The sequence below is a fragment of the Rhinolophus ferrumequinum genome (genome assembly GCF_004115265.2).
Source record: "Rhinolophus ferrumequinum isolate MPI-CBG mRhiFer1 chromosome 15 unlocalized genomic scaffold, mRhiFer1_v1.p scaffold_54_arrow_ctg1_1, whole genome shotgun sequence".
NCBI lineage: Eukaryota > Metazoa > Chordata > Mammalia > Chiroptera > Rhinolophidae > Rhinolophus > Rhinolophus ferrumequinum.
In genome coordinates this window covers 11,221-36,227 of record NW_022680357.1, presented here as the reverse complement: position 1 = coordinate 36,227, position 25,007 = coordinate 11,221, and the positions used below count along the sequence as shown (strand labels likewise).

At 55.4% G+C, this 25,007-nt stretch overlaps 1 protein-coding gene across 4 annotated transcripts; it reads left to right on the top strand.

Annotated features, from left to right (window-relative positions):
• The first annotated feature begins 619 nt into the window (after positions 1–619).
• Positions 620–24,425, top strand: LOC117019822 (probable palmitoyltransferase ZDHHC11B). 4 transcript variants are annotated; one of them, XM_033102009.1, is made up of 12 exons: positions 620–1,045; positions 1,383–1,616; positions 1,935–2,138; positions 10,810–11,031; positions 14,958–15,133; positions 15,618–15,719; positions 17,480–17,604; positions 19,168–19,323; positions 20,871–20,965; positions 22,060–22,091; positions 22,647–22,732; positions 22,838–23,454. In XM_033102009.1, exons 4-12 carry the CDS (start codon positions 10,810–10,812, stop codon positions 22,864–22,866), a joined length of 1,023 nt encoding a protein of 340 aa, XP_032957900.1. In that variant the 5' UTR covers positions 620–1,045; positions 1,383–1,616; positions 1,935–2,138; the 3' UTR covers positions 22,867–23,454. The 4 variants fall into 4 exon arrangements, with proteins under 4 accessions (XP_032957900.1, XP_032957897.1, XP_032957901.1 ...); XM_033102006.1 differs by lacking the exon at positions 22,647–22,732 and having other exon boundaries at positions 23,313–24,425; XM_033102010.1 differs by lacking the exon at positions 22,647–22,732 and having other exon boundaries at positions 22,843–23,454.
• Positions 24,426–25,007: the final 582 nt, after the last annotated feature.

The following is a 25,007-nucleotide window of genomic DNA, read 5'->3' as shown; positions in this document are numbered from 1 at the left end:
AGGGCGCAGAGAGAGGGCAAGGTGGCCCCTTGCATCGCGGGGCTGACCGGTGGGACCCGGGCGCCCCAGGAGGACTCCCTGGGTGGGGGTGCTCGGGCTCTCTGGGCCCGGGGCTTCTCTGCCGCGGCCTACGGGTGTCACTGCTTCGTTGCGAGCCTGGAACAGCAGCGGCCGCAGGGCCGACAAGCGCGGGTCACCGCAGGCTGGGGCGCCCCGGTCGCTGCCCTCCCCGCCTCTCCGTCCTCTGCGTCCGCCGGGCGCCTGGCCTCCTCCGCCCCGCGCCTGCGGTCCTGCGGCTGCGGGTGGCTGCAGCTACCGGTGGATGTTGGCAGCGAGCGCGCGGGGAACTTTCACGCCGGCTGCGAGTGCGGGGCCCGGGCTGCTGTCGGGCTGCCTGGGACCCGCGGTCGGAAGCCGATCGCCGCCTCCTCTGCGCAGCGGTCCGGCTGCCGCCCGCGCCGCCCGCGTAGGTGGGGGCTGACCCCACGCCCACGACCCAGGCCGGCTGTGCCCCACCCCGCGCGCCCCTCCGCCCCTTCCCAGGAGGCGTCCGGCCGTACTTGGCCAAACTCCGCTCGCGGCCAAGTTGGCCACCTTCGTGGTGGGGGCTGTCGCGCACCCAGGCGCCTCGGGCCGTGGGGAGCTTCGGAGCCTTCGCGGCTCCCCGGACGCGTGCGGAGCCTGAAGCCGGAGGGTCGGGAGGGCCCCGCGGCGGACCCCGCAAAGCCAGCGGGGGAGCCACGGTGAGGCAGCGCCCGGGCGGGCGTGCGGGGACGCTGGAGCGGTGCTCAGCACACAGCCTGGGGCCCTGAGGATTGGTTAGGGCGCCCATGAGGGGATCCCCAAAGTTCCGAGGGACCCTTCTCCACCCCTCCAGGGACGGGAAAGGACAGCGGGCTCAGCGTGAGCTGGAAACGAAGGACAAGCTGCCCGTATAAGGTGGAGCTGAGTCCTCGTGGCCCCAGGGGCCACTGAAGGGTAGAGGCGCAGGTGTAGAGCGCCAACCAGGAATGTTTCCGGAGTGGCCCACGTCCTGCCAAGGATGGTAGGTTCACGGGCCGGGGTCGCTCTGACGCGCCTGTCCTCTGGGGAACTGTGAAGAGCCCGCGGAGCTCCACCGCGAAACGGGGCAAGAGCAGAGCGCTCGGCTTGCGGGGTCCCAGAGGGACCAGCCCGGCTGCGGGGCTCTGGAGTGGTGGCTGTTAACGCCCCTCCTGGGTAGGGAGAAGGCCAGGGAGGTGCCGGCTAGCTCCTGGGGGCTGCCTGGCGGAATGCCCTTCCTTTTGCAGTGGGGGCGGGGCTGGGGGCATGCGGACCCCGGGGCAGTGGGAGGAGCTGGGGGCTCCTACGTTTCCGTGTCTCTAACACCCTTTTCCTTGCAGGCGAGTCCCCGGGGCACGGAGCAAAGCGCACCCTGGCGGCGTCGGTGTGCACTGACACCCAGGGCCTCTTGGCGTCCCTCCTGGTGTTGGCGGCGACAGCCCAGGCGGGGGTTTGGTCCCTCAGAGCCTCCCTGGCGCGGACCCCAGGCTTCCCAAGAGTCAGGGAGGAGGACTCTGGTGGCAGCTTTTTCTACAATGTCATGGTCTATGGTGGAGACCTAGACACGGTCTATGGTGAGGACCAATGCCAGAGTCAAGGTGCCAGGGGCCATGGTGGCATGGCAGAGTGAATCTCCTGTGGAGCCCCTGTGTGGGGACAGAGTCCCCGAGAGTAGTTTCCAGGCTCTTGGTCTCAGGTGGAAAGGTGCTGGCTCGGGTAATAGATGGCCATCCGCTGTGACTGGTTGGCCATCAGCTGTAACCAGTTAGCCAATTAGCCACTGATATAACTGCCCTGTCGGCGTTGGTTGGTTGCTTGGTTGGTTGGCTGGCAGAGAAGCGGACCTGCAGATTGGGATCATGTGGCTCCTGCTTCCTGTGTCTCCAACCCAGCGGCCAGCGAGAATATAGTGGTATGACTCCCCTATCTATGGCTCCGTGGGTGTTCCTTTTTGGCCTCACCATATCCTGCATTCTTATGTGGGGAGCGGGACCAGAGACCCCGCATGACACCCTGCTTGGGACCTGCCTCTAATTTGGAGACTTGGCCGGCGTGAGTGAAGCCTCCTCCTTTGTGCTCAGCAACTGCAGAAGCTGGTGAGTATGCACTTCTCCTGCTCCTTTCTGTCTGTGGCCCTTGCCTGGGCCTCAGAAGCCAGTTACCTAGTGTCCCCTTGGAGGGCAAGGCCTGCACTGAGGACTGCCTCTGCTTAGGGAAGACTGGGCATCTACTCAGGGGGCTGGCTGGAAGGCAAGTTATTCTGATGGGCAGGAGGGGGGGATTTATGGAGGGGGAGCCCGGGGCCCCGAAGGCCTGACCCATGTGTGTCTCCTTTAGGCCTGCAGGTACAGGTCTTATCTTACCTCCAGGTGTGTGTATACCTCTCGGACTGTGTGCACAAGTGTTTTGGAATGTCGCTGTGTAGTCGTGGCTGGGTACGTGTGCACCAGTGACACATGAATGGGCCACTGTGAGTCTTGTGCACATGTGTATCTGTAGGTTTCTGTTCACTCCTGTTCCAGTGTCTGTTGAGTGTGCGACCTGGTGCATTTTAGTTTGTGTGATGTGTATGTGGGGGGCACGTGCTGACAGTGGGTGTAGTGTAGGGGATCCTGCCGACTTCGCCATGTGTCACGCGGGGTATCCGGCAGGGTCTCTGGTCCCACTCCCCACATAAGAACGCAGGATATGGTGAGGCCAAAAAGGAACACCCACGGAGCCATAGGTAGGGGAGTCATACCACTATAGTCTCGCTGGCGGCTGGGTTGGAGACACAGGAACCAGGAGCAACACAGTTCTCAACCCTCACTGTGCCGCTTGCAGACTCAGCCACCATCTTCTTGCTAGCTCCCCCTTTTTTTCTTTGCTAGCCTAGCCACGGCAGTTATATTCATGGCCAATGGCTCACTGGTTACAGCTGACGGCCAACTAGCCACAGCTGATGGCCATTTGATCACAGACATGGCCATTTACTACCTGAGCCAGCACCTTTCTATGTAAGGCCGAGAGCCTGGAAACTGTTTTTTGGGGCTCTGTCCCCACACTCCACCCCTACAGGGTCTCGCCTCACAATCTACGCGACAAGTGTCTTCCGCGAGGGGCCCTGTGCAAGGAGCCTGGAGGTGAATGCTATTTCCTGGACACAGCCAAGCTCTCTGGTCACAGCCAGGCTTTCTCAGGGCACCACCAGTACTTCTGGGCACAGCCAGACTTCCTGGACTTCTTAGGGTACCACTAGTCTCCCCGGGCACAGCCAGGGTTTCTCAGGGCACCACCAGTACTTCTGGGCACAGCCAGACTTCCTGGACTTCTTAGGGTACCGCTAGTCTCCCCGGGCACAGCCAGGGTTTCTCAGGGCACCACCAGTACTTCTGGGCACAGCCAGACTTCCTGGACTTCTTAGGGTACCACTAGTCTCCCCGGGCACACAAGGGCCTCTCAGGGCACTGCCACTCTCTCTGGGTATAGCCAGACCTCCTGGACTCAGCCAGGGCTCTCAGGGCACTGCCACTCTCTCTGGACACAGCCAGGGCTCTCAGGGCACTGCCACTCTCTCTGGACACAGCCAGACTTCCTGGACTCAGCCAGGGCTCTCAGGGCACTGCCACTCTCTCTGGACACAGCCAGACTTCCTGGACTCAGCCAGGGCTCTCAGGGCACTGCCACTCTCTCTGGGCTCAGCCAGACTTCCTGGACTCAGCCAGGGCTCTCCGGGCACTGCCACTCTCTCTGGACACAGCCAGACTTCCTGGACACAGCCAGGGCTCTCAGGGCACTGCCACTCTCTCTGGACACAGCCAGACTTCCTGGGCTCAGCCAGGGCTTTCAGGGCACTGCCACTCTCTCTGGGCCTCTCAGGGTACCGTGCTGGAACAATAGCGGCTCACAGTCAAGGTGCTTACATATTCTCGATTGCGGCCGGTCAAGACACAAAAGCAAATATCTGCCAGTTCCATTACATGGTGGTATGTTCCCAAACAGTCAAGTGGTCCATTAAATTAGGGATGGAAGGCAATTCCCCATAGTCCATAGTCATTCGCTAGGGCTGTCCTGGGGGTGAGGGATGACCTTGACCTCACCCTCAGCTCCCACGGAGGACTCAGCAAGCCATTCCTCCTGGGACTACAAGTCCTGCATCCGGGCTGCCTCAGCAAGCACTTCCCAGCCCACAGGGCTGCAACAAACTTCGCTTTCTCCGGCCTCTGCTGGTTGGGGAACCGTCCACATCTTTCCAACCCTCCACGGGGTTCCAGCTCTCAGGCAGCTGCTCCTCCTGGTCTTCCTGCAACTGAGTGTTCATATGCACAAACTGCTCCACTGTCCTTCGGGGAGCTTTGGCGGACACCGTACCCTGCTCGCTGCGCCATGTGTCATGCAGGGGATCCTGCGGACTACGCCAAGTGTCATGCAGGGCATCCGGCAGGGTCTCTGGTCCCACTCCCCACATAAGAACGCAGGATATGGTGAGGCCAAAAAGGAACACCCATGGAGCCATAGGTAGGGGAGTCATACCACTATAGTCTCGCTGGCGGCTGGGTTGGAGACACAGGAACCAGGAGCAACACAGTTCTCAACCCTCACTGTGCCGCTTGCAGACTCAGCCACCATCTTCTTGCTAGCTCCCCCTTTTTTTCTTTGCTAGCCTAGCCACGGCAGTTATATTCATGGCCAATGGCTCACTGGTTACAGCTGACGGCCAACTAGCCACAGCTGATGGCCATTTGATCACAGACATGGCCATTTACTACCTGAGCCAGCACCTTTCTATGTGAGGCCGAGAGCCTGGAAACTGTTTTTTGGGGCTCTGTCCCCACAGTGGGTCTTCTTGTTTCTGTGTGTAGGTGGTACCAGCCCAGGAGGCAGGCCATGGCGCTGAAATACCCAGTTATTCCCCTGCCGCCTGGCTGCCTGGGAGCCATGGTTTTTATTCTGTGGCTTTTGATGCAGGTGCTACCGGGTTGTGATGAGTTCCTTGGCTCTTCTCGAGGGAAAGAATTCAGTCGAGAGGGAGTTTTGTGCAGGTATAGGACAATAAGAAGTTTATTAGTGAAGGCAGATACACTGTAAGATGTGGAGTGGACAAAGGCCTCTCCTCACCCTGTATTAAGGCTTTGATTTCTGTGGGTAGCACTGCCTCCCTGTCTCCCTTCTCTCTCTCTCTCTCCTGCTGAGGTGCCCAGTCCTCCCATTTGCTTCTCAAGGCAGTGTCTGTCAATGTTCTTTGTAGGATTTTTTTGAGAAGCTCACCCAAATGATCCTGATAAACAGGAGTATACTCTGATGAGCGGGATGACTGGGTCTTATATTAATTTTTGTTCCGAAAGACGCATTGGAGCTCATTATCCAGGTAGGTCTTATTTTCGGGAAAACACAGTATTTCCTAATGTTTATACAGTGAGCAGACCCTGATTTTTGCAGCTTCTAAAGTTATTCCCTTGAAGCAAAGACATCCCTGAGGAAGGCCATTTCTCAAAGGCGTGAGCAGCTGAGGTTGCCTTGGCTCTGGGTCTGGAGACCACCGCCTGCAGACTTGGGGTGCCCTGGGATAGTGTGACCTCCCACCCCCATCTGGTGGCCTCCTTCAGTGTCACTCAGGAGATACCCTGGTGTTGAGGTCACCAGCTTCCAGAGTGATGGCTGAGTGGCCACCCAGCACCATCCATGGGCTGCACACATGTATCTGGAGAAGCATGTTCTGTGCAGGAGACAAACGGCGTTCATCTTCAGTTACCGGGAAGCACTTTCAAGAACTGTGAAGACCACACTGACCACGAGCTGGAGCGATGCATCGCCATGCACATGAGCTGCGACATTGCCGTCCATCAGCCATGGTCTTTCTCAGAGTCACGTCCTATTGAAAGTGAAGGTGCCGTAGACGGACTGCCCTCTCCGAGGGGTGCAGTACCCTGGTTTTTAGTTACTAGGGATCACAGCTCAGATGTCTCCCACAACCTCTGCCTCCATGTGCTGTTGGCTGGATCCTCAAGGCTCTAAGGCCCAGTCGGGCAGACTGACTGTCTGCCTTAAGTCTCTTTGGTAGCATGTTGGCCTGGCACCTGGTGGGAGCACAATAACAAGGGGTTGCCCTGGGCAGCACCATGGACAGCGGTGCCTGGCAGTCCTGGTGGCTGTCTGGTCAGCTGTGGGTGTCTTTGGACTCTTACCTCATTTGGATGTGGTTTCTGGGTGGAGGTCAGTGCAGCTCTGTTAGTGCCAGCTCAGGCCTGCCCGCGGGCCGTACTGGTGTCCAGGGACCCTGGGAGGCAGCCACTCACCCCCCAGTGACCTGATGACTCGGCCCCCAGCCCCCGTCATGTCCTGGGACCTGTGAGGCTGATGATCCCAGGTGAGCCTCCTGGGCCTGTCTCCTCCCACTAGCCTGTGGTCAGCCCCAGTTTCCTGGATAAGCATCCCTGTTATCCCAATGATGCTTTGCTTCCCGAGGCCCCTTAGGGTGGTACTGCTTCAGTTTGACGAAATGGAAGCCCAGGTGAGGGCGAGGCCAGGCGGCTGGGCGGACTGAACTGACCATGCCCAGACGTCAGGTCTCAGCACCAGCCCTGTGAGCCTGGGTCCCTGCCCAGCGGAGAGGTCCCTGGCTCTCCTGAGAGGCTGTCATGTCCACGTGTCACGTGACACGAGCTCTAATTCGTGAAGAGCCCCTTCCTGTCAAATGGTCCTGGCGGGCCCAGTGACCTGCTCATTTCTCTTTGTCTTGTTCCTCTGTACATCTGGGCCCAGCGGTCCACTGGCCACCACAGGCGCCTGGCAGTAGGGCCCCACACAGCACATTTTGAAGAAGCACAGCCAACCCTCCATTGCCCAGACTACCCCAGCTCCAGTGGCTTCCCTAGGAAGTTTCATGGTGCCAGGGGCCGGTGGAGCCCATAGGAAACCACCTCTGCTGACGGAAAAGGGATTTGCTCCGTTCACCCTCCCAGCCCCACTAAGGAAGGGATTGGTGATTGGCCTGCATTTGGGGGCCTTCCAATAGGAGTCCTTGGACCCCACAGACAATAACCGGAAATTTCTGGAGCTTAACGAGTGAGACACTGAGGCAAGAAGCAGGGCAGGAGGGAAGGACCCTTCTGGCTGGCTGTCTTTGGGAGAAAAGCTTCCCTGGCACGTGACCCCCTCCCACTCGGAACATGGTGTTCACGTGTCCCTCACTCCTTGCCTCTTCTCCTTCTGCTGTGGCCCTTTTGTGGTGACCAAGGGGGCAGCCCACAGGGCCACCGAGCTCAGGTGGCTGAGTCTGTGTCATGGTCCCTGGGTCTGACCCAGAGGTGCCCACGCCCTAGACAGAGTGTGACAGAGTGTGCGAGTCTGGGCTCCTGGAGCAAAAGCAGCTGACGGATCATGTGTGATGAGGAAAGTTAGGATCGAGTCCTCGGGCACCAGGAGCTGTTGAAGCAGGTCAGGGGGCGGCATGAGCCGACTGCTTTGTCACTGAGGGGCTGTGATAGGAAGTGTTCTAGTGGAAACTGAGAACCACGTAAAAGGAATCAAGCACAGGTGGCAAATGGTGACACTGCCTACCAGCCTGCCCGGTCTGAGGGCCCCGTACTTTGTCCACAGGGTCTCCCCAGGACCTGCACCTGTCCTCCCTTACACCTGGAAGGGGGGGTGTCCGAGGGTCTGTCCTCACCCTCCCTCCCCTCCCCCACACCTGGCAATGGGGCATATCCAGGGGGCGGGGACCTGGCTTTATGAGGTACCTTGGGCGTGTCAACTAGGGAGATTGTGAGGTTCTCCTTGGGCGGTGTTCCTCACTTTAACCTGGGCTGAGCAAGAAGCTGTATGCTTTCCTGTTCATCTGGGACACTTGTGATAGTTGTGAATAGTTGGTTCTGGCTGCGAGGGAGGTAGGTGCTTTACTTCTTCCTTTTCTCACCAGGGGACTAGCAACTTTACCCTCTGGAGGTCCATGAAGGCACCAGGACCCAACAAGACACAGAGCAGACAGAATAATGACTCAGAAGCTCAGGGATCTGTGTCCCATGATGGGGTTCAGAAATGTAGGCACAGAGGTTATGGTATCATAAAGACGCTGACGGGGGTGCCCAGGACACCCCCAGGACAGCGTCCCCAGCCTGCGTGCTGATGTGCCAGGATGCCTTGCCCCTGGTGAGGACAGGCACAGTGTGAGAAGGGGCTGTTTCTACACCCGCAGATAAGGAGAGGCAGGAGGTCCTGGCAGGGTGGTCACCCACACATTGGTTAAACCACCCCTTCTGCCTCCCTCCGTAACCATGGGCCGGCTTGGCGACGCTCCATGAATGTCGGCCATGGTTGTGCTGGAGGTCTGAGGACGTGGGGGTGAGGATCACCTTGTGGGGTCATTCCAGCTCCGATGCATCGTGGACCGAAACTCAGCCTATAAAACTGAGGGACAATGAAAAATAAGAGGCAGGAGCTGAAATGGGGCAGAAAGGGGACCCAGGCACCATCAATCCCCAAACAGGGCTAATTTCCTGAGCCCAATCTAGAAGTCTGCCCTACAAAGACATCATAAATGTTCCCAGTCCTTAGAAACAATCGGGATTAAGTAAAACATCTATGGAAGGAATAAATGAAAGGGCCCAACTCAGACTTGGTGGGGCTGTCTGGGAGGACATGGAGAGGAAGTAACAGTAGGAGAGGGGCACAAAGGTGAGAGCCGGGGGAGGGGCAGAGGTGGGTCGAGCAAGGAAACCACATGAAAGAGGTCAGAAGTGAGAAGTGAGTCCAGAAATCTGAGAGAGGGAGAGAGAGAAAGAGAGAGAGAGAAAGAGAGAGATGTGTGGTGTGTGTGAGTGGTGTGTAGTTTGTGTGTGAGTGGTTTCTGTGTTTGGTTTGTGTGTATAGTGTGTGTGTGCGTGTAGTGTGTGTAGTGTGGTATGTTTGGCGTACGAGGGGTGAGGTGTGTGAGTGGTGTAAGTAGTTTTCGTGGGTGGCATATATGTGTACATGGTAAGTATATGATGTGGGTTTAGTGCGTGTGAGCGGTACGTATGTGTGGTGTGACGTGTGTTCCCGTGCAGCAGCAATGTCCAAGCCGTGCGCCGGGTGTGGCGGGGAAGAGCAGCCTTTTCCTTGGCCCTCACTGCTGGGGCCTGACCAGGGGGGTGAGGGGCTGAGCCTGCTGGTCAGCTGCTGTTGCTGGCTGTGGGTGGGGGTGGCACCTGGCCTGGCCTGTGCCTTCTGTCGCTGGGACACACAGCACCGGGTCACTTTACTGAGAGTTTGGCTGTGTCTATTCTGGTTCAAAGTACTCTCTGAACTGGAAGAGTTGCTCTGTTTTAAATTCTACAAAATCTGAAGCCAGTTACCACTTTTAGGTGTCCAGATAGTATAGGTAATGTTATTTCTTTCTTTTTTTTTCTTTTTCTGTCTGGCTCTTGAAGCCAACTTTAGGTCTAAAGTCTTGAGTCTCCTTGAAGTACAGACACATTTTCTTCACCTTTTTTCTCTGTTTCTTCTCTTACATCCTCTCCATTGTCTCTTGTGCAAAATCCTAACAAACAACATATGTCTCCAGCTTCTATTCTCCATGACACTTCAATTTTCTCTCATAATTATGACTTCTTCACCTCTCTGTTCCCAGATCTATGATAATTCCTTGACGTTGCCTTCCCGACTCGGGGACTTGGACTTTCGGCCATGTCTTTTCTGTGGTTGGCTTTATAGCTGCATGTGGTTTTGATGTGGGAATCATGTTTTTATACAAATACTACCTTTCTGTGTTCTCTTCACCCGCCACTGCACGGCACCCTGGTCTTGTTCTATCAATGTGATATTGTCGCAGGTCTCCCTGAGATTCTCATGTAACCTAAGGAAGCTTGGGGCCACTGTGGCCTCATGTCCACGTGGTCTCACACCCAGAGTATCAGGGTGGATAGCAGCCAAAACCTCTTAGGAAAATTACCAAGGGAATTTGCAGCTCATAAGAAATAGTCTTTGAATATTTTCCAACAAAAGTCTCTTCCCAAAGAAACAGTTTTATCAACTACGTTTTCTGCACATTTTATTCTGAAGGGACATGAAGGGCTCTGCACAGTGCATAATGTGGCAGAGTTTTCCAGAAGTCCCCCTGTAGCAGCTGTGAGACATCGTCCACCCCTCCCCCACACCCTCACTGTTCCACAGTCTCCCCAACGCCATGTTCTTTCCTTTCCCGTTGGCTCCACCCACCTGACTGGACAGAAGGGGCCACGGTCCCTCCCAGCCGCTGTACCTGGGTGACACCAGGATGCCTGGATGTCGGCAGGTCTTCCCTGTCCCGGGAGGACTAACACAGAACTCTCTGGAAATGTGGTCTCTGGTTCTGTGCTTGAGGGGAACTTTCAGGAAGAATTCTGAGGGCGGATTTCAGTCAAGTACACACATCACCGGGTCACAGCAGCTGGCTCTGCTTTCCCTCCATAGCCTCAGTTTCCCGAGGGCCTCATGCTCATGTGGGTTTTCCTCCCGCACTGATGGGTCTTCAGACAGTCCGTGCACTCGCTGCAGACTGTCCCCTGCCCTCCCCTGGGTCCTGCTGAGTGGGTGCCCCTTCCATTTTCCATAGCTGCATGGTGACTGTGGCTTGGATAGGCTCTACAGGACTGGCTTTGGTCCCCCATGGAGGACCCTCTGCCCACTCCGGCCCCGCCCTGCCAACTCTGCCATCAACAGCAGGCCCCGGGCGATGCTGGGTGGTGGGTTCCTGCCTCTGGGGTCTCCCAGCCATGCTGGGCTGTGGCAGAAGGCCCACGGTCTGCCGTGCTCCCCTCCTCTCTCTTGCAGATGGGCTGCTGCTGCAGGGGCCCCAGGCCAATCGTCCCCGACACCGTGCCCCGCATCGTGACGGACGTGGCGCCACCTCGTTGGTCCAGAGTGAACGGCTGGTCGAAGCCCTTCGATCCCTTCCAGGTGGTGGTTTGGGCCATCTTCCTGACCTTTGTGTTGGCCATGTTCTGTGTCTTCATCCCCATGCTGCCCTGTGAGTGGCAGTACGTCACCTACGCTGTATCCTTTTACGAGGGCAGCACCTGCCTGTGGTCTAGGGTGCGGCGGGGCCACGGGAGTTCTCCTTGGGCAGAGGGGCTCCTGTGCCTGCTGTCACACTCCTCTGTGTTCTGTCCTCCACAGTGACTCACCCGCAGGTGTCCTGTCCTGCTCCCTACTCCTCACCCCGTGCACCCCGATTGTCACGGAGCCTGAACCCCCACACACCTGTTCTCTGTGCGACTCGCTGGCTTGGGGTCCTGGCTAAATGTGCAGATGCTCACACAGCAGTGTCCGCCGCTCACCTGCCCTTGGTGTAGGGAGACTGCGCCTGGCGGGGAGGGGGGCGGCCAGGGTCCTGGGGTGGGGGCAGGGAGCCGAGGGACTGGGGGAGGTGGAGACCTGACCCACCGCAGCTTTCCCAAGGATGTACAGGGGTCAGTGTGTGTTGTCCAATGAGGAAAAGTGAGTTTAATAAGGAAAGACATCAGCACGTACAGCCCAGCCCCTGTCAGGTGTGTGCTGTGGAGCCTTGTCCCCACACAGAGCTTTCCAGGTCAGCCTTCACATGGCTCGCTGTGGGGTTTCACATCTGAGGTCCTCCGGGTGGCCGTGCTCTGTGGGGCACCCCGGAGACGTCTGCCTTTACAGCTCAGGGGGTGCGTGTGGGCAGCGTGGGATCCGTGTCTCTTGTTTGCTCCTCTTGTGACGTCAGCCTGTTTGCAGGTGGCGGCCAGGCCAGCAGCCCCTTGGCGGCAGCATGGGCTGTGCTGCGTGAGTTTCCCTGGGTTGCTGCCCTAGTAGGTGCCATAGACAGGGTGGCTTAATCAAAGACATGTATTCTCTCTCAGTTCTGGGGCCAGAAGTCCACTGTGAAGGTGGGGGTAGGGCTGTGCTCCCTCTGATTGCTCTAGGACAGGATCCCTCCCAGGCCTCTTTCCCAGCCTTGTGGCTGCAGGTGTCCCTGGGCTTGTAGACGGCCGCCTCCTCTCTGTCCTTCTGTACTTGTTCCCCTGTGCATGTAATCTCCTCTTACAAGGGCACCAGTCACATGGATTAGGACCCACCTTAAGGACTTCATTGTAACCTATCATCCGAGAAATAAGGTCGCATTCGCAGGTCCTGAGGGTTAGGACTTCAATGTCCTTTGGGACCCAGTTCAGCCCCTAACTGTGGGTCTCGCTCATGTGCTGGCTTATAACCCATCATCTCATTTCTCTTTGGCCCCGTGTCTTTGTCCAGGGGTCGCACTGTGCAGCGCAGTGACGAGGGCGGGCTCACCTCACTCCCTGCTCACACCTGCCCTGGTCGTCCCCACCCCCAGGGACTCAGCGCCCACTCTGTGCTGCCCCTCCCGCTTGTCCTAAGTGGTGGTGTTACTGGAGAGTGGGCTCTTCTCCGCGCTTTGTCCAGGTTCTTGAGCAAAGAATTGAACGAGACACAGAAATAAAGTGGTGAAAGAGGAGTAGTTTCTTAGAAGAGATAGTACACTCCAAAGAAATAGGAGCAGACCCGAGCAGCAGAAATGGCTCAAGGGCTCATTGTTAAAAGAAAAAGTACACTCCAAAGGGTTTGGAGCGGGCCCCTGAGCAAAAGCAAGGCTCAAAAGGCTCAAAGGGCTCGGATTGGCAAGGACTTGTAGTTTTTATCCTTTTTCTCTAGAATGGGCTGTTCCTTTCTGGGTGTGGGACCACTTGATTGACACCTGTGATTGACAAGAGGCGATTACCTCATCTTTTTAGACGATGCATGTTCCCTCCCAGAATTCAGTCTGTTATACTGATATTAATGAACTTCCGGGCATATGCATGATAATGATGGTATAATGAGGCCCAGGTGAAACTTAGGTTGTGGTGGCTTTTGCTTTACTGCAGAGGTGTGAGTGGCTGGTTTAATCTAGTTGGGTGCTTAGTGGACATTTGTTCCTGGTAGGGGTAGATAATTACAATGAAAAGGGCAAATTTTGGGCAGAGAGGGGAGGTCTTTTGGGTGGTCGCATTCTGTGGCTGCAGAAATGCAGAGACCCGATGCTTGTCTCTAACTGCCTCTCGTTTCCCCTTGAGAGACATGATCCCCATAAAATCTCTACGGGAAGTTGAGGGACAAAGGTTCTTTTCTTCTGTATCTGCTTCCTGCTGGACAGGGGCGTAGAGCTGTCCCTACCTATTGGGGATTCATGGAACTCCTGTCCTGTCTGATCTTAGATGAGAGGAAGGGGTCTCGAGATCCACCTAGAAGACCGTGTTGGCTTCTTTGGTTGGGACTGGCAATCTTGCTGGGGCATCATCTGTATCCTCAAGGCCCCTGAATGACGAAAAATAGATTTTAATAAATCCGTTAGCTCTATAGAGCCTGTGGCCATTCTACCAGTCATTCAGGTATTGTTAATTGTCCAGGAGCTGGGCCCAGAACAGGCAGGAGAGAACATTAGGCTTCAATGATTACAATCTCCAAGTATGAATCACAAGTTTTAGGTATCCCCTGTCTACCCTGATCCCTCCTGCCCACCCACCTGTCCCTGGCTACTCCCCATCCTATCCATCCACTCCCCCCAGCTGTCCCCCTGGCCACCTAGCCCACCATTTTCTGACAAGGGCCATTCTTTTTTAGGACTGCATAGAAAAGGGCCACACCTGGGCCCCGTGCTACTTCTCATTGTCCTGGGCTGTCACCGCCTGTGTCCTGCCTGCTGGTCAGCATGTACTCCTGTTGCCCCAGTGACCACACAAACAGTGCTGCGTGCATCTGGCCTGAACCTCAGGCTTCAGGGAGCAGGTGCAGGGGGACCAGCCTGCCAGGTCCATGTTAGTGTCACTGGCTGTGACTGTGAGGCCTGGCCCAGCCACTGAGCACCTCCCCCCTCCACCCCACACCCTATCCAGGTGTCCAGGGGCCTGGCCTCTGCTCAGCAGCAGAGCAGTGCAGCCGTCAGCCATGTAGTTCTCATGGCTGACGCTGACTTCAGCTCGAGCCTGACCCCCACCCAGCCCTGCAGGTTCCCGTGGCCAAGGGAAGGGTCTGCGTGTCACTTGGCCCCTCACGTGGCCCCAGAGGGGTCTTATCAGTCCTGTCCCCCTCAGAGGCCCCCCAGGGCCTGGCTAGTTGCCAGCCGGCTCCCCTACCCCACGTGGAGGTCCTCCCCTGGTTTTGTCTGACCCTCTTGGCTTTTGACTCTCACCCGCCCTCATCAGGGTCATCTCAGCTCCCCCCCAGCCCTGGGCCCTGCAGCCTCCACGCTCACACTGGGCACGTAGGGCCCTGAGTCTGCACCCAGTGGCTGGAGGCCAGAGGATGAGGGAGGGATGAGCCGCCTTGGCCAGCAGCAGCCCCCACTCAGGCTTCTTGCACTGTGGATGTCTGTGACGGGCCCTCATCCACACAGGGTCGCAGCGCCCAGATGGCTTCACACCGTGGCTGACTTGTATTCAAGGTGCAAAGGAAGCATGTGAGGATTTAATTCCACCATGAAGCTCTAGAGGGAGTAGCAGCCTGTGGGGAGACAGCCCACTTACCCCAAAGCTCATTGGCCGGGTGTGTGAGTCCTCCCTCCCCTCTGCCTGCTCTTTCTTTCTTGAACATAAGCTCAGAATGCCACCCATGCATTGGTAACCCCTGTGCAGACCCCCTGCTCTCACCCAAGGACAAACTTCAGCATGTGGCCTGGTGCCACCTGCTTGCACAGGCCTTCCCACTGCCTTAGTGAGACAAGTGGGAGCCACACTCTCAGGTGAACAACAGTTCACCTCGTGGGGCCCTGGCTCCAGGGTGAGAGTTTCCCTCCAATAGCCCCCGCTTTGGCTTTCTGGAACAAAGAATGGGAAATGAGAGAGGCAGTTCTGGGTCCTGCCAACAGGTGGGCCCACATCTCCTGGCCGGACACCAGGGTCCGGACACGTGGCGCCGTGCTGACCAGGCTGAGGGTTGTTTCCTTGACACACCACCCTCAGGTGACCAGCGGAGGGTTTGTCTTACATTACATTGCTTACGTCACTGCAATGACAATCGACCCGGCCGAAGCCAGCGTCCGTTGTAAAATCTACGGAGCACCTCGGCCTTCCTTCGACCGCGCCCGCCAGGCCCATGTCATCCAGGATCAATACTGTAGCCTGTGTGATGCCATTGTGTGAGTGCTGCGGGTGGTCAGATGCTGTCCCCCACAGAGGCGGGGGCTGGGCTCGGAGGAGGAGTGGCTGCCTCAGGCCTGCATGTGTTTGGTGCTGTGGCCTCAGACACACACAGTCCTCCCCACCCCGGGCTTAGGGGCCAGAGCACGGTCTTCCTGGGGTTTCCCAGATGAGCCCCTGCCCCACTGGATCACAGGGCGATAGGACCTGGGGTCTCTAGAGGTCCTGGGGACCTCAGTGGGAGGGAGGCCCAGTGGTCATGGTGGGATCCGAGCCCGGCCTCCAGGCCTCCGTCAAACCCTGGCCCCACGTGGCAGGCGAGGCTGAGGGAAGGCACGCCACCGCTCGGGCGCAGGTCCTCTCTGACTCTGACAGGGGCTGCTGCTGCCCTTTGGTTCCCCTACAGGCAGATGGGTGCTCTGACCCAGTCCCTCTCCTGCACTGGTTGCTGACAGGCTGCCACTCCCCAATTTTTCCTTCCAGAAGCATGAAAGCGAAACATTGTCGTATGTGCAACAAATGTGTGGCTGGCTTCGACCATCACTGCAAGTGGATGAACAACTGCGTGGGGAGCAGGAATTACTGGTGAGGGGGTGGGGGAAGGGCCTCGTGGGTGAGAGCTGTGTCCCATCCCCCAGCACAGCCGCACTTGCGGTCCGTCAGGTGTCCTGGTCTGGTCCTGAGACGTGTTTGGGTGGGGCCGTCCCTGGACAGGCCATGTCAAGTCCGTCCTCACAAAGTAAATGGCTGGAGACCCCCATTACGATTGGCCCCTGTCCGTAGGGCACAGGCTGGGCTGACGAGTCCTTACCCCGCTGGCCTGGGTCCCTCTGCCTTCTGCCCTCCAGAGGCCTCAGGCCAAAGCACAGAGGATGTAGCCCAGGGGCTGTGCCAGGAGCAAGTGTCCAGCCATGAACGGGAGGCTGGACACTTGCTCAGCTCAGGGTGTAGGGCCTATGGTTCACCAGGCTGTCAGTCAGCTCTGCTGGCTGTAAAGAGCTGTGTGTCACCAGGAAAGACACAAGTGCCTCCCCAGTCATCCACACCGCACTTGGAAACGGGAAGCCTTTGCTGGCAGGTTGCGTGGCCTGCCAGCTATGGTCAGATGTATGGTGGAGCGGGCTCCGTGGCTCACCCACAAATGGGCAGCAAAGGTGCCAAGTGCTCTCCCAGCCACCAAGTGAGGGGCACTGCGTGGGAAATGCCCCAGTTGTGCCTGCATGGAAAGAAGCTTCACTGCTTTGAGCAGAAGGAAATCCAAACGTGCCATAATTAGAAAAATCCAATCAGAATTGTATGACTGGAAGGGATCTGGGAACGCTTGTCCTGTCTCTGCCCTTATAGAAGAGGGGCCCCAAGAGGTCAGGGGCAGGGCGGAACCCCAGTCTGCATGCTGGCATGGCCCCTCCCCTGCATGCAGCTACTTAGTGCTGGTATAACCACCATTTTTCAGTCTTGGCGATGAAGGATGGGGAGTAGTATGGAAAATGAACAAAAGCAATTTAAGTTCTCTGGATAAGCAAGAAAGGGTCAATAGTGGAACATATGTCCCAATAGAAATTACTGTTTATACTCAAGAAAGAGAAGAAATAACCTATCGAAGTTATCAGATGAAAAATTATGAGTGCTCCCCCTTCTCCCCAGTATAAAAAGGTCACTTGCATCAGTGCAAAAGAGAATGGTTTTGTGCTGGCGTCTCAAAAGTAGTGAAGTGCAGTAGAACCAAACGACTACAAAGGAAGGGTCTCAGAAGAAATTGAAGATATTATCAAAAATGGGGAAGCAAAAACTCATTAGAACATAATAGAATGTATTTACGGAGGTTTTCTCTGAGTGCTAGTATACTTTTAACGCTTAGAACAGGGATCTGGGATATCTCTACACTTAATATATTTTCAACAATGCTCTGAAGGGATATCTCACCTGAGTGATTCCTGTTTACAAGAAACTGGGTCAGGAGTTAGACAATTGCAGAAGGGGCTGTGAGGCCCTGGGATGCATGATAAATGGCTTTGGGTACTTCTGTGAACACTTTATTTTCTCGAGTTAATCGGAAATGTATCCATGACGAAGGGTAGTTTGCAACTTAACGATGGTGCTGGTGAATCACTCTGCTCTGGAATTTTTCTTATCAGCTTAGTAAGAGCTAGTCAACTGCAGGGATAATTGGTAATAAAATTGTTTAAATTGAAAAGCTAGCATGTGTTTGTGGTTTAACCTGAGCTTCACCATGTGACCCGAGCAGCAGTAAGGGTGTGCTGGGTCGACCTGCCGTGGGGATGTCGGGCGCCGGGTGCTGCCAGCAGTGCTGTCATCGGTCACTCTGAGCCCTGTTTCTCCCACAGGTGGTTCTTTGTCTCCATAGCCTCCGCCTTCACAGGTCTGCTCGGGATCATTGCCATTGTGATGTACATCTTAATCCAGCATTTCATCAATCCAGAGGCGCTCCGCGAGGACCCCCACTATGGAGGTACGTGCTGCTCCCCGGGTTTGCTTCCCCTCGGGTTTCTGTGTGTCTTGGCCACACCCCCAGCTGTCTTCCAGGTCAAAGCCCTCCTTCCAGAGCGGTCAGCCTGTTTGGGGGAGGGAGGCTGGTACTCTCCTGGGCCAGAGGGACTGGAGTCCACATGTCAGACCAGCAGCTTCCTGAGCCCCCAGGGAGTGTCAGGCCTCAGAAAGTGGGGTCCGCACCCTGGCCCTCGCATTTGGTCCTGGATGGGATCAGTGTGGGGCATGAGGCAGAGCTGTCTGGGGACGGGCCTGGGGTGCTGCGGCCTGGGGTGCCGCAAAAGTGAATGGCGGGGCTCAGTGAGACCAGGCCCTGCTCAGCAGGAAGCGCCACCCCAGGCCTCCGCCCGCCACCCTCCCTGACACGCCCCACAGGCGGCCTCAGTCACAGGGGCAGCCTTGGTGCCCAGCAGCCTGGGAATGTTCCTTGCAGGACGAGCTCTGTGAGCTGCATGTGGAGGGCCCCGTAGTGCCTCAGTCCACACTGGTGGCCGCTGGTTCTACACTCGGCCCCACAGATGGAATGGCAATGTGGCTTGCACCTGGTGAGCGAGGCCTCAGCACACCAGGTGCCTAGGGCATGGTCTTTGTGCATCTCCCTTGTCCTTTGTCACTGGTCAATTGTCCTGTTGACTGGGCCCCTCACTTTGCTGGCTCTGAGGAGAGCAGGAGAGGGCGGGAGGTGCTGGGCAGCATGTGAGCAGGGTGAGGTGAGGCTGGTCTCTCGGGACTTGCTGGTCCTGGAGCCATAGTGCAATTGATGGGCTCCAGGTGAATTCCTCGACTGGGGGTGGAGGCCACTTCCTGGGCTCACTGTTCCGGAAGATTCCACAGGGCTTCTGAACCTCCAGTTCCCCGGGATGCTTTGCTCTCATTGGTGGGTACAATCCAACTCCACCACACGGCACTGCCACCCCTGGGGCATCAGACTCTGTCTGTAGCCACACAATACTGCCGTGCATAACACTCCCATTTGGGCACCACAAAAGTACCTGGGCTCAAGCCCTTTTCCTGACTTCTGTGGAGCAGAGACCTCCGCTGCCCCACCCACACAGCCTTCGAGATTTTCTCCTACTTACTTTTGGAAGCCGTGTGGCTGGGAGCATCACAGCGGACCGTATCCTAGAAATGCCGCAAGGTGCTGGCTGTAGCCGTCTTGAGAGTGGCTGGTGCAGAAAGAAGTGCCTGGCGAGGACGTGGCCTGCAGGACAGGGTGGTGGTGGGATGAGGCAGAGAGGTCAGGCTCTGTGTCCTGGATGTAGTTCCCCTCTCCCAGCCTCACTTTCAAGACCCATAAAGTGGAGTCACAATGCCCACTGGAGACAGGAGGGGCTGCAAGGGCACTTAGGTAAGGCAGGGCACACACCTGGGTAAGGAGGATGGGCTCACCTGGGCAGGTAGGTGCTCACTTCGGCTGGTATTGTCTACCCCACTACCAGGCTTTGGCCCATGGTGCTCACCTGAGGGACAGGTGCTGCTGTGTACGCAGATGCTGGATGCAGGTGTGTCTCCCCTGTCTCCACAGCCATCAGCAGTCAGGGCACATGGCTGCTGTTCCTGCCTTTTTTCCCCGTGAGGACGAAGACCCTAGTGGTCGTGAGCATCGAGATGTTTGTGCTGCTGTTGGCCAGCCTCTGCCTGGTGGTGATCACATACCTGCTCTTTTTCCATATCTACCTGCGTACGTATCCCCCCCATTGGCCAGTCTTGTGTTCACAGGTGTCCCGAGTCAGGTGGCCCTTCCCCACCCCACTGGCCTCTGCCAGCAACCAGCTCCAAGGCGAAAGGACAAATGAGCACCATGAGAGGCAGCTGGGCAAGTTCTATCCTGAGACTTGGGGAAAACACAAGAGATGGAAAAGCTGTAGGTTAACACGTTCAGGGAGAAATGGAATCTATGAGGTAGGACTAGGGCACCATGGGAAGAGAACAGGGTGACTGAGAAAGTACGAACTGGAAATCCTAACCATGAAGACACTGAGTGTCCACTAGTGTCCACTAGTGTCCTAGTGACAGAGTGTCCACTAGGCAGACATGCTGCAGGAGGACCGGTGGCTTTCTCATGTGCACTTGGGGTGGTTGGTGGCACGTGGCATGGTCCATCGAGCCCCTGGACCCCATGGTCCATCAAGCCAGTTCTGCAGGGAAGACGTGCGAATGCGGAGAGTGCCCGCAGCACAGGTGTGAAGAAAAGCCACCTTCGTGGCCAAAGGAAGAGAGAGCATCTTGGATGGTGTTGAGGGAGAGCAGGGTCCCGCAGACTGCCCGAGCTGGTGTGTGCCCACTGGGTGATGTTGGAGGCAACACGGGCGGACGTCCTTTTACCGCACGCTGCACTGTGGGCTCCAGGTTCCTCACCTGTCAGGTCTAAAGTTCTGTGCTGTCTGTCCTCTACTTCCTCGTTATATCACATGTCAACGTTTCACATGAAACAGAGTGGCCGGGTGCTCGGAGTCACGCAGGGCCTGCTCACAAGCTGCTGTGCGTGGCATTTGTGTAAACCCATGCAAAGGAATGGCTATTCCCACTGGAATATAAACACGTGTGAGTGTATGGCTTCCAACTCTGACCCAGGTCAGAGGGAATGTGGAAGGATGCAGTAAGAGCCAGGTGGAGTTAATCAGAAAGAGAAGCAGGCCAAGCACAACAGAAACAAAAGTGGGTACAGACCGCAAGGGAAGGGGTGGGCTTCTGCTCCTCGAGCCCCCACCTGGGCAAGCTGCAAGTAGGCTTGTGGGGGGCCTCACTTTGCAGACACGATTGTAAACCAGCTGCTGTGTGCCTGGTGGTTTCCAGGGAGACAAATGGAAAGATGGCCCCTCATGTAGCACACTGGTTAAACAGGCACAGAACCCCTTTTCACTGATACTGCTTTTTTATTGGCAAACAGAACTCAGCCTTTCTTTTGAGAACCTCTGGTGACTTGCCATATGCTGGAGCCAGTGTCCCAGCTGGCACTCGCTGTAGGTGCACGTTCACTTTGTGGGCTCTGAGGCAGGCAGGGCAGCCGCTCCTGCAACAGGGAAGGAGCTGTGGCCGCTGCCCACAGGCCAGATGGGCTCTGGAGAGGCTGTCCAGCAGCTCCATGGGTTCTGGGTTAGGGACCAGTCCCTGGCGCCGTGGGGTGGGGCCCTGGGGTCTGGGACTGGGCCCAGAGCTGCCCACTGTTGAGTGGGTACTGTGCACAGCTGATGGCAGTCCTGACTTTTGTTCCTTTCTCCTTTGTAGTGTGCAACGGCCTAACCACTCTTAGTTATGTAAAAAGAGACTCCGAACAGGCATCAAAAGCCTCAGTGCTGAGTTCAAACCTGCCTACAGGAAAGGTATGAAAGTCCCCGTGAGGAGGGCTGGGACAAGGCCCAAGGTCACCTGTGGCCATGGTCCTGTAAGCGTGCCTGTGTGTGAGTGCAATATAGGTGATGTGTGTGTGAGCGTGTGGGTGTGTTGTTTTGGGGTGATGTTTCATGTGTATGTGTGATGAGTGCCTATCGTGTGTAAGTGTGTCTGGGAAATGTATGTGAGCGCGAGTGAGTTTGGGTGATGGTGTAATGTGTCGGTGTGTGTGTGTGGGGTTTGTGCATGGGTGATGTTTGTGTGTGAGTGTGCATGTGTGAGGCAGTGCCTGTGTGTGTGTGTGTGTATGTGTGTGTGTGGCGTGCACGTGTGTCCTGCCTCCTTTCTGCATTCCCTCTCAGAGGACCACGCCAGCAGGCCTGACTCCCTTAGGCCGCCCCTTTCTGCAGCTGCCCCTTATCAATCAGTGGTCAAAACACTTGCTCCTCCAAGGTCACCATGAAGAACACGAAAATAGGAGCCACACACAGAAATACAGTATTCGCACATCTATTCAGAATAGATAAAGAACTTCCAACACTCAATTATGAGAAGAAGGACCCAGTTTTTTAAATGGGTGAAAGATTTGTACATACTGTATACCAACGTGGATCTGTGGGTGACAAATGAGCTTGTGGAAAGGTGGCTGGCCTCACTCAACATTAGGGGGTCAGGTGAACAGCAGAAGGTACCACTATACACCATCAGAGTGGCTACAATCAAAAAGACCGACAATACTCATAGCAGTTGTCAGTGAACCTGGGGGGAAACTGGCAGTCTCCCACATGCCTAGTGGAACTGTGAGTTCCACCACTCGGGAGGTGAGGCAGCTTCTTAAAAACTGAAATACACATTTACCCTATGAACCAGTGTTCCCGTTCCTGGTGTTTTAGGAAAGAGAAGGGAAAAACAGGGTAGGTACACATGTCACGAGGGCTGGGAGGAGGGTGCTGTCCCCGCAGTGAGGTCCTTGCCCAGGACCCAGGGGAATCAAAATCGACTAAACATTGCCTTGGATTTTGTGTAAGATAAGCTCAGTGTCAATAACTTGTCTTTGTTTTCTGTATTTTCATTATCCCCACAGCAATCAGATAACCTGCCTTCATCTGCACGAAGGTAAGTTGCAATCTTGCTAGAGTAGTTTTATCTGAAAATTAGCTGTATTCTCTTATTAACTGTTTTTCTTCAAGAAATCTTCCTTACTCCGAGTTTATACAAACGTCCTCCATATTGTCTGCTAATTTCATAATTTATATTTGCTTTCTTTGCATTTTGATTTGAAGCTATCTTGAATTTATTTTTGCATTCGCTGAGATAGCAGCTAAGGCAATTTTATCACAATATGTAACTGTTGGTGTCTCCGTGTTGCCTTCCCCGCAGCCGCGCGCAGTGCTGTTCTAATGACAGGGCTTTGTTTAGCTACACTTTAATTTCTGGTAGGTGAGTCCCCCTGTTAAGATTATTTTATTTTTCATTACTTTTGAGAATTCTATCACATGTTTATTTTCCCATGTCAACTGTAAAATAATTTTCTGCAGTTCCAAGAAACCTGGAATTTTAGCTGGACCCACATAAAACACAGGCAACCTCATTTTGTTTCATGTCACTTAACTGTGCTGTGCAGATATTGCGTTTTCTTTTTCTTTTTCTTTTTTTTTTTACAAACTGAAGGTCTGTGGGATCCCTGCCTCCAGTCAGTCTGTCGCATCATTTTTCCAACAGCGTTTGCTCACTTCATGCCTGTGTGTCACATTTTGGTAATTCACACAATATTTCAAACGCTTTCATTATGCTGACATCTGTTAAAGTGATCTGTGATCATGATCTTTGATGTTTGTATTTAACTGTTTTTGGGCACCAAGAACAGCCCCCAGAGCGGACGGCACCCTGAGTGAACAGACGCTGTGTGCTCTGACTGCGCCAGCCATGAGCCATGGCCCATTTCAGCCTTCCTGCCGGCCTCCCACTCTACTCCCTGGGACACAGCAATGTTGAAACGAGGCCAGCGAATAACCCTACAATGGCCTCCCAGTGTTCAAGTGAAAAGGAGAGCCACAGGTCTCTCACTTTAAACCAAAAGCTAGAAACGATTAAGCTTGGTGAGGAAGGCACATCAAAGGTCGAGAGTAGACAAAAGCCAGGCCTCTTGCCCCAAATAGTTAGCCACATTGTGAGTGCCAAGGAAAGGTTCTTGAAGGAAATTAACTGTGCTACTGCAGTGAACTCACGGATGATGAGAAAGTAAAGCAGACTGATGCTGACGTGGGGAAGTGTTAATGGTCTGGGTAGAAGCTCCAACCAGCCACCACGTTCCCTTAGTCAAAGCCTATTCCACAGCAAAGCCCGAACGCTTTTCAGTTCCATGAAGGCTGAGGTGAGGAAGCTGCAGAAGAAAAGTCTGCAGCTGGCAGATGTTGGTTCATCAGGCTTAAGGAGAGAGGCCGAGTCCATGACATCAACGTGCGAGATGAAGCACCACGCCATCCAGAAGGCCAAGTGAGAGGATTCATGAAGGTGGTTGCACTAAACCATAGGTTTCCAGTGCAGACACACAGCCCTATATTGGAAGAAGGTGCCGTCTGGGACTTTCACAGCTGGAGAGGAGAGTCCGTGCTGGGGTTCCAAGCTTCAGAGGACAGGCCGACTCTCCTGCTCGGGGCTCACGCGGCGGGTGACGTTAGGTTGACGCCGGTGCTCACTGACTGTTCTGAGAGTCCCAGGGCCCTTAGGAATGATCTAAATCGACTCTGCCCGTGCCCTGTAAATAGAACAAGAAGGCCTGGATGACACAGCTGTTTACAACAGTGGTTACTGACTATTTTAAGCCCACTGTTAAGACCCTCTGCTCAGAGGAAAGATTCCTTTCCAACTATGACTGCTCAGTCATGATGCACCTGGTCACCCACGAGCTCTGGGGAGGCCCACAACGAGGCGAGTGTTGTGTCACACCCGCTAACACAGCGTCGTCCTGCAGCCCATGGGCCAAGGAGGCATTTCTATTTTCAAGTCTTATCACTTTAGAAATAACATTCCCTGAGGCTATAGCTGCTGTAGACAGTGACTCCCATGATGGATCTGGGCAAAGTTGATTGACCATCTTCTGGAAAGGACTCACCATTGTAGGTGCCATTAAGGACATCTGTGATGCACGAGAAGAGGTCAGAATATCAGCATTACAGGAGTTTTGAAGAAGCTGATTCCAACGCTCGTGGGTGACTTTGACGGGTTCACAACTTCACTGGACGAAGTCACTGCAGACGTGGTAGAAACAGCAGAAGTAGAACTGGAAGGGGGTCTCTAGGTGACTGAACTGCTGCCATGTCATGAGAGAACTTGGATGGAGGAGCAGCTGCTTCTTCCGGATGAGCAAAGAGAGATTCCGTTGTTGAGATGGAACCTGCTCCTGGCGAAGATGCTGTGAAGGTTGTTGAAATGACAACAAAGGATTGAGAACATCACATCAACCGAGCTGATGGAGCAGCGGCGGGGTCTGGCGGGCTGGCTCGACTTCGGAAAGCTGTGCCGTGGGTAACGCGCTGTCGCACAGCATTGCACGCTTCAGAGACGTCGTCGTGAGGGGGGGTCGACGGAGGGGCAGGTGTCGCCCGGGATTGTCTCAGCGTCTCATCCCAAGGAATCGCCACGGCCACCCTGGCCTTCAGCAGCCACCCCCGCCCCCGATCAGTCACAGCCAGGAGCATGGAGGCTGACCCTCCCCCAGCAAGAAGACTACGATTCACTGAAAGCTCAGAGAATGGTTCGCATACTTTAGCAATAAGCTGTTTTTTATTGAGGTATGTACATCATTCTTCCAGACATAATTCTCATAACAGCCGCCTGGGCCAGGGAGCTGCGTCCTGCACAACTAGACTGAGAAACGACGGCTTGAACCGGAGTGCGGGTGGGGGGAGGAGGCGGAAGAGAGGGGAGGGATCTCAATATTGTGAACACTGCTAAGAAAACAATTATTACGACTACCAATCATTCCATCTTTGCTTGTACCATATGCCTCATTTTGTTAATATTTTTTAT

What these genes read in the sequence shown, in the direction of transcription:
- LOC117019822 (XM_033102006.1), top strand. Translation starts at nt 10,810, where the DNA reads ATGGGCTGCTGCTGCAGGGGCCCCAGGCCAATCGTCCCCGACACCGTG. An exon ending in GGCAGTACGTCACCTACGCT is followed by an intron (nt 11,032 to 14,957) that starts GTATCCTTTTAC and finishes CACCACCCTCAG; the next exon opens with GTGACCAGCGGAGGGTTTGT. An exon ending in CTTTTTCCATATCTACCTGC is followed by an intron (nt 19,324 to 20,870) that starts GTACGTATCCCC and finishes TCTCCTTTGTAG; the next exon opens with TGTGCAACGGCCTAACCACT.